This window comes from Coturnix japonica, chromosome 1, assembly GCF_001577835.2.
Source record: "Coturnix japonica isolate 7356 chromosome 1, Coturnix japonica 2.1, whole genome shotgun sequence".
Lineage (NCBI taxonomy): Eukaryota > Metazoa > Chordata > Aves > Galliformes > Phasianidae > Coturnix > Coturnix japonica.
This window is the reverse complement of record NC_029516.1, coordinates 68,535,388-68,543,377: the sequence shown is the minus strand read 5'-3', so window position 1 is coordinate 68,543,377 and position 7,990 is coordinate 68,535,388. Positions and strand designations below refer to the sequence as shown.

The window sequence follows — 7,990 nt, the reverse complement described above, 5'->3', positions numbered from 1 at the left end:
TACAGCTTACACCACGATACCATGTGCCTCCATATTTTACCCCCTCACTGAATTATAATAACTTTCTCTTGCATTCCTAATCACCTCTCTGCCTAGACCCTACCCAGATTCTGAGAAACTAAATCACCATAAATTAGAAAGTCATCAAAAATGAGCCCAACAAGGGCCCCTCCAAGCTGCAAAAGCATTTTCAAGCCAGCAGCTCCCCGCTACTACTCCAGGGAAATGAGGTTAAACATAACACATGGGGCTTGTCTGCTCATCATGACTAAGCTGGGAAGAAATATATGGAAGCAATAGGGGCCTATTTCTGTTGCCTCTGGAAGATTATTAGCAGCCAATATCTATTCCCTTTTTCTTTTTAGACAGGTAGGAGCCCGTGTCCTGTCCTTTCATTAGGAGAAGTAGGAAATTTCCTTGATTTGTCACATGCTCTCATTTGTGGGTCTCTCAGGTGGTTTTCCACATTTTATAATGCCTGAGCAATAGTATCACCCCAGTAATTTTTTAATTTCCTTAAACAAAACAGTAATACTTTGGTGTTTGTTGTGAGGCAGTGGGAACAGCCAGCTTCTCCAAGCAGGCTATAGTCCCCGGCTTCAAGTTCAGCTCTTTTATATTGCCCTCAATAGGGTAATTGCCACCTCTTCCTGGAGCTTACCAGAAACTTTTTTTCTCTTCTCTTTTGTAAGCTCAAGTTTATTTCAAACGTCATGAAAAGAAGTGACAAATATCTGAGGAAAGAAGCTTGAGAAGTGACTCTTCTTTGTGCTTCTCCAAGATAGACTTGTCTGCCTTGGGTTTGCATTTAGAAAACTTGGGCAACTCGTCTTTCTTTGAGCTCGCTTCCCTGTGATGCAGACATCATCCTGGAACACTGCCCTCCCCGCCGGCCCCAGTCTGTATTCCCTTGCGAGGAGGAATGCTTATCTGTTGACAACGATGGCTGCAGTCTGCATTGCAGACACGAAAAGCCTCCGCATGTCCCGGGGGGGTCTCAGGGCTCCCCCTCCATTCTTTGTACTTGGGTGGGGACCGATGAGGAGGCGTAGGTGGGTAGCAAGACTGTTAAATGTGAGGGCGGGGGTGACAGCCCAGCGTGCCGCACGGGACGGCCTCGCTCACGCCTGCAAGGCCCGAGGTGGAAACAAGGCTCCTCCTCCTCCCTGCCCTCGGGGGGTCGGGTGTGCGGGGAGCCAAAACTGACCCCCACGAGGAACCAAATGGGGAAGCCAGTCTTACCGTCCTAGTCCTCCCCCACTCTCCGAATATCTCCAAAGCCACTCCCTCCCAATCAACTGACTTTTAACATGACAATGGTCCTGACAATCCCTTGGCCAAAGCCAGTCTGGGGAGGACATAAAACATTGCCCCTCACCGCCTAATGGGGGTATCTCCGTGCAGTAGGCGCGTCCGCAATCAGCTCATCGCCAGCAACAGCTGGAGGTGCCGTCCCGACCATGAGCGCTCACCTGGCCATGCCGTCTTATGGCTCTGTTAGGTGCGGTCACTACTACTGGCCCTCTCCGAGCAGCATGGATAGTGCGTCCACCGAAGAAGCTCCGGCAACAGACCACTCGACCGCAGAGCAGAAGACGCCCTGCCACCCAGGTACGTCGGCCGTGCATCTTGTGTCTCTCTTCCCCCAACGCGATGCTCCCGGTCGGTGCCCGTGGGCTTTTACCGAAGGCTGCTAGCAGGCAGGGAGCAATGCGGGGTAGGCAGCACTCCTCACCTCACCCCCACGAAGGCTCTCGGAGCGGCCTAAGTGTACTGGAGACGCTGCCTTGCCGGCCGCCACTGCTTCCCGTGTTTATCCTGCCTGCAGAGTCTCCAGAATCTTAATTTCTTTCCAGAAGCTGAACGTCGAAGTTTTTATCCGGAGTGGCTTTCTCTCACTAGCTGTCTTTTCTCCTCAGATGCCTCTCCAGCCTCCTCCAGCTCTGGGACGCTCATTCAGTATACTCCGGACTCTGCCACTAGCCCTACTGGAGACCACCCATCTCAACACCCCACTTATCAGAAGGTCAAGGATAAAGGTGATAGTGGGGCAAGGAAGGGCAAGAGCCGCACGGCTTTCTCCCAGGAGCAGCTACAGACCCTGCACCAGCGGTTTCAGAGCCAGAAGTACCTCAGCCCACATCAGATCCGGGAGCTGGCTGCTGTTCTGGGGCTCACCTACAAGCAGGTAACATCTTCCTCTGAGAAGCTGAGTTGTATCTTTAAGTGTAAAGTTGCCTCAAATATTTTCCTGTCTTTTCTTGGACTCAAGGAGGAGTGTTTCTCATTATATTTTTTACGTTCTTGCCCCGCCAATTAGTCATGTGTGACTGAAGCGATTTATGAATCACTGATGTCAGTCCAGCAATGAGATGCTGCCACCATTCAAGCAACTTTGCTGTAGTTGCTTTGTCTGGCATGTTTTTCAGGCAGGGGATTTGATGTGCTGAGTGTAAGAACCACACTGACCTGAGCTGTACACGTGCTAGTCCCAGCTTTGCTTCTACATCTATGTGATGATAGCTGATGGAACTCTGTATTGTATTACAAGCAAGGCAGAAACTATGATGGCTGCTTCAAAAGTATTTCCTCCTACTTTATAATGTTGGATGGTGACCTCAGAGGCAGAGGTTGAAACTTTCTGCCAATATTCCATTACATTTTGTTGCTGTGTGAGGTTGCAGCAGAGGGGCAATCTGACAAAATGGTGTCTGACGTGGAAGTGCACATGAAGCAAACATGTCTCACTGAACCCAGTGGCATTCACTGACGCTTTGAGTGTTCATGGAGATCAGATAATGGATGTTTGCAGTGAGGCCATGGGTAGTGCTGCCATTGTGGATCACTTGTATTGGTGTAAATTTTAACTAGTGTGCCATGCAGGCTGTTATTTATCACTGGTGAAAATGCACAGCTAATGGTGGTGACTATGTTGAAAAATAGTGCTCTGTATCTGGGAATTTGCTCTACCCAATAACATTATTGTGCTCTTTGTAGCTATTGGAGTTAGGAGGTATTGGAGTAATACAGGAGGTATTACTTCTGGAGCAACCTATGTATATTGTTGTAAGAAAGAAAAATCTGGGGGGTACATAGTAAGCTTCAAATAAGAATGGATTTCTAATGTTCCATGTTCTTTCCCCTCTCTTCTAGGTGAAGACATGGTTTCAGAATCAACGGATGAAGTTTAAACGTTGCCAGAAGGAGAGTCAGTGGGTGGATAAAGGGATTTATCTACCACAGGTGAGACAATTCCCATTGCCTTAGTATGCCTTACCGCTACTGGTCAGAGTTCTTGCATTCTGTGGGGAGAAGTGTATCATGTCCAAGCCACTTTCATTTCTGATAATGAATTCTACAGCAGAATCTATATTTGAAGCCTGCATTAGCAATTGAGGTATCTTTGCACTTAATTAAGAATTAGTAAAAAGGAAATTGAACAGCTCAAGAGGGCCAGTGAAGCTGCTCATGTTGGGTTTTTTTCCCCTCTAGCTCCCAGAATTGGACTGTAGGATTTTTAACTTAAGATCTGTGGTCTCTGATATTAGTAATCCATAATGAAGACACTGGACTGAAAAGACCGTATTTTGGAGGAGGTGGAAAGTAGGACACATCTAGTACAATGGGTACAGGTGGTGTGGTGCTAGTAATTACTGAATGGCCTCTTCTCTGTCTTTCTCAGAGCGGGTTTCATCAAGCTGCATATCTGGATATGACCCCTACATTTTACCAGGGCTTCCCTGTTGGTGCCAGCAGAAACCTTCAGGCTGTGACCACTGCACACCAGGCCTACAGCAGCGGCCAGACTTACGGGAATGGGCCGGGCCTGTACCAGATCGTGGCTATGGAAGATGATGAGTTCTTTGGAAAAGGTGGAACAAGCTGCAACACCCAGCAGGCCATGGGTTTATTAAGTCAGCAGATGAACTTCTATCATGGCTACTCTACCAGTGTGGATTATGACAGCTTGCAGGCAGAAGATACCTACAGCTTCCAGAGCGCCTCTGATAGTATCACACAGTTCTCAAGCTCTCCTGTACGGCATCAGTACCAGGGCCCTTGGCATACCCTGGGGACCCAGAGTGGTTATGAGACTTAGACCTAAGTATTGTTCTTTTCCTTCCTCCTGTTCTACCTCATGAGGTTTCTAAGGTCTTGACTCAAAGATCCAATTTCAATTCCTTTCTTTTGCCCCTCCTTCTCAGTTTGTGCTTTAACTGTTGGTGGGGTCTAGCACCTTGTTGCTTTGGGTTTCTTTTCTCTTTAAAGGCATCTCTGTGCTTTGCAAAGCTAGCCCTTTGCAAGGCTGTTCTGTGTGTGGACAGGTGAAATTGCATTTATGGAGGGGAATGTGCAATGCCACAGTCAGGAGCAGTGGAGATGGTGAAGATCTGTGCTTACTGTCCAAGACCCACTCTGCTGCCTCTAGCGGGTGATTCTCTGATCTTTGCCATGTGTCTTGCAGCCAAAACTTGGAGAAGACTTAATTTTTGCAAGGAATACTCTATTTGTAGCCTATAGTCTTTCCTGCTGTCTTGCCTTTTTCTGCTGCAACTTCAGTCATGCTTATCTGTATATCAGAATTCACAAGCAATTTGTGAATACAGTGACAAATACCATTGGCAGCTTTTTCAAAGGTAAAGAATAGGCAAAAGTTATATTAAAAATTGTTTCATGGTTAGTTATTCTGAAACCTGGATGTCAGGGAGGAAAATCCTGTTGGATAGTAGTGGAGTTGGCATCCAAAGGGCTAGAGCAGGATGTTTCCTTAATCTCTTGTCTAATCCCAGTTTTAAGATAGCAAGCTATCACCAGTGCTTAGTTGGATCTTTTCCATATTCTACTTCTGAAATGTATAGCAGCTACCTCTTCTGGTAGCTGTTCTGGAGGAGGTGACAAGTTTAGGGAAACCTAGATAGACAACCAAAGAATGAAAATGGCAATTAAATGTTTTTATTTTGCTTTTCAAAGGAACTGAATCATCCCTTTCAGTATGGAAGTTAGTGTCTGCCTGTGAGAAACTGGATCTTTTTTAAGTGATGAGATTGGAGAGTCCAGTCTGTCACTGCCCAGGAACACAAAATATCTTGAGTTGGTGAGAGTGAATAAATGATAAAAGCATAAATAATGTTTTTCACTTATGCAGAGTTTGTACTGCAGTCCTGTATTTTAATGTGTGTGCAAGGTTATGTCATAGTTGAACTTTTACTACAAAGATGAATGCTTGCTGCTGTTCTTGCAGTGATCATGGCCATGTTCTATGGTATATGTGTGGTCTACTGCTTTACTTCTACTTGATTTTTTACAAACTTGCTTGAATTAAAAATAAATGACTTTATTTTAGTGCTGAAACAGTGTTTCTTGCTTACATTTCTTTTTACTAGAACGGTGTTTTAAGGAAAACATTTTTTGATTCTCCTCTCAGTAGAGGAGGAAGGTGGGTAAAATGTAACCCTACTGTGTTTATCCCAGCAGTGGGAATAATTGTAGAATTATGGAATCAAGGCTGGAAAAGCTTGAATCATTAATTGCAACTGTTGACCTATCACTACCCCTGCCTGCTAAACCATGACCTTAAGTACCTCATCTACACATTTCTTGAACACCTCCAGGGATGGTGACTTCACTACTTTCCTTAGCAACTAGAAAAAAAAGGCACACTTCTATGAAACAGCTGTTTTGAGATTGGGTCACAGGATTTTATCAGCCTTGTCTTCAATCATGGGATGGCTTCGGTTGGAAGAGACCCCAAGGATCAAGTTCCAGCTCCCCTGCTTCAGGCAGGGTTGCCAACCACTAGATCAAGTAATAGATGAAGTTGCCCAAGGCCCTACCTAACCTGGTTTTAAACACTGTCAGGGGCAAGACAAACAGTCTCTCTGTGCAGTCTGTTCCAGCACCTCACTGCTCTCTCAATGGAGAACTACCCCCTGAACATCTAATCTAAATCTTCCCTCCATTAGTAAATAACTATCTCCCCCCACCCTTGTCCTATCACAAACTACCTGTGTGTAAAAAGTGGATTTCCCTCATCTATACTGTGTTGGGGGCCCTAGACACAATACTTCAGATGGGGCCTAATGAAGACAGAGTAGAGAGGGACAGTTACCTTTCTTGTCCTGCTAGCCACTCCTCTTTAGATACAGCCTAAGATACTGTTTGCCTTCTGGGCTACATGTATGCAGCACTGGCTAGCATCAAACTTCATTTGCTGGTACACCCAAGTCTCTAGCCTGAGTGCAACAACCTGTACTTGGCCTTGTTGAACCTCATTAGGTTCATGCAGGCCTATTTAAGCATGTCCAGGTCATTCTGAATGGCATCACTTCCTTCTATTGTGTAAGCCACACCATTCAATTTAATACTATCAGCAAACTGTCTTAAGTCATTATTGATAGAGATGACAAAGAACATCAGTACCAAGACTGCCCCCTGGGGGACACCATTCATCTCTAGCCTCTAACTGTACATAGAGACATTGAATGCAACCCTCTGGATACGACCATCCAAACAATTCTTTATCCACCCAATAGTCCAGCCTTCCAAAACTTCTCTCTTCACTCTTCAATTCAAAGATAAGGATGTGATGGGTGTATGGGAACTGTTGAATCACAGCCTGAACCACTGATTGATCACCTGAGGCAAGCACTGAGTCAGCCACAGGAGCACAGGTGAAGGCAATTCACTTGCTTGACTGGAATGGGTGGAACCTGGTTCCACCTCTCCTAGACCCCATTTAAGGGCTGACTGCCATTAGGAAGGATCTCTTTCTGGAGATTGCTCCCTTTGGAGTTTTTCTGTGAGCCCAGGACATGGGTGAGCATTTTCATTTATTTTCATTTATCCCTTTCCACCTTGGCGATCTTTCTGGTTATACAATCTGTAAAGTACTAGTCAAACCACACCACTCTGTATATTTGTTGATTGTACAGATGGGGAATCATATCAAAGGCATTGCACAAGTCCAGGTAGGTCGCATCAGTTGCTCTTCTATTGTCTACTGATGACATAATAATAAAGGGAGAGTCCATAGGTACAGCCACCCCAGGATCTCTCATAATATCAGGGGTCACAGCCCCCCTTTTATCCCTATATCCCAACCATATTGTCCCTCCTCCTTTCCTCACTGGCTGAAGTACTTGGAGGTTACAGACTTCCTGGTCTGCCTAATGTCTTCTCCCTTGTACGTGTAAAGTTAACTCCAACTTTGTGCCATCCAGGGAGGAGAAATTAATATTAATTAGCCTATTAAGCCTGTACAGTAAGTCCAAAGTTCATAAGTTCAATTGACCTTTATTACTAAAACCCGATTTGATGAGAGTGTACAGATACCAAGTGGAGAGGAATTTGCAAGATTCAGCACAAGTTTGTAACCACAGGCATCTTATTCACAAGCGTCTGTGTAAATAGTTTTGTTTGCAAGGACATCTTGTTCTTAAGCCTCTTCTATTTGAGGCGTGTTGCATGGTGGGCTCCAGGAGTAGGTGTGTTGTTAGTTGCTTGGCTTACACTAATGGACAGCCTAGTAATATGCTTGTGTTTGGCCTTTATCTACAATGCTTAATAATTGCTTAAGTGTGAGAGATATTAACAAAGCTTAAAGTTTGCAACACACCTTTTGTTAAAATACCTTTGGGATGGAGGTGGCTTTCTCTGCATGCAATGATTTGTTACTACATTTGCCTCGTCTTCTGCAGAAACTGAGTGTTCCTTCACAGAAACAATTATTCCATTGGTTGGTGAGCCCCTAGGAGGTATTTGGATTTGGTAAAGAAGTTGCATAGCTGGAAGGAAGATACAAATTGGCTACTGGAATCTTGGCATGTAACTGAGAAAGACCAGGGATCAGGAAGGGCTTCTGACAGCTGTGGAAATTTGCAGGACTTGATAGTTTCCTACTACTGGAGCCCTTGAGCAAGGGCTCGTGGCCCCAGTAGTCTCTGCAGTGTGGATAAAAGGTGTTTAATAGGTTCTTCCCTACAGGCACTAG

General features: G+C 45.3%; 1 protein-coding gene across 1 annotated transcript; it reads left to right on the top strand.

Annotated features, from left to right (window-relative positions):
- The first annotated feature begins 1,104 nt into the window (after nt 1-1,104).
- Nucleotides 1,105-5,352, top strand: LOC107318297 (homeobox protein NANOG). The gene is made up of 4 exons (XM_015871944.2): nt 1,105-1,611; nt 1,920-2,188; nt 3,154-3,243; nt 3,683-5,352. The coding sequence occupies exons 1-4, from the start codon at nt 1,461-1,463 to the stop codon at nt 4,097-4,099; spliced, it is 927 nt and encodes a 308-aa protein (XP_015727430.1). The 5' UTR covers nt 1,105-1,460; the 3' UTR covers nt 4,100-5,352.
- Nucleotides 5,353-7,990: the final 2,638 nt, after the last annotated feature.

What these genes read in the sequence shown, in the direction of transcription:
- LOC107318297 (XM_015871944.2), top strand. Translation starts at nt 1,461, where the DNA reads ATGAGCGCTCACCTGGCCATGCCGTCTTATGGCTCTGTTAGGTGCGGT. An exon ending in GAAGACGCCCTGCCACCCAG is followed by an intron (nt 1,612 to 1,919) that starts GTACGTCGGCCG and finishes TTTTCTCCTCAG; the next exon opens with ATGCCTCTCCAGCCTCCTCC. An exon ending in AAGGGATTTATCTACCACAG is followed by an intron (nt 3,244 to 3,682) that starts GTGAGACAATTC and finishes TGTCTTTCTCAG; the next exon opens with AGCGGGTTTCATCAAGCTGC.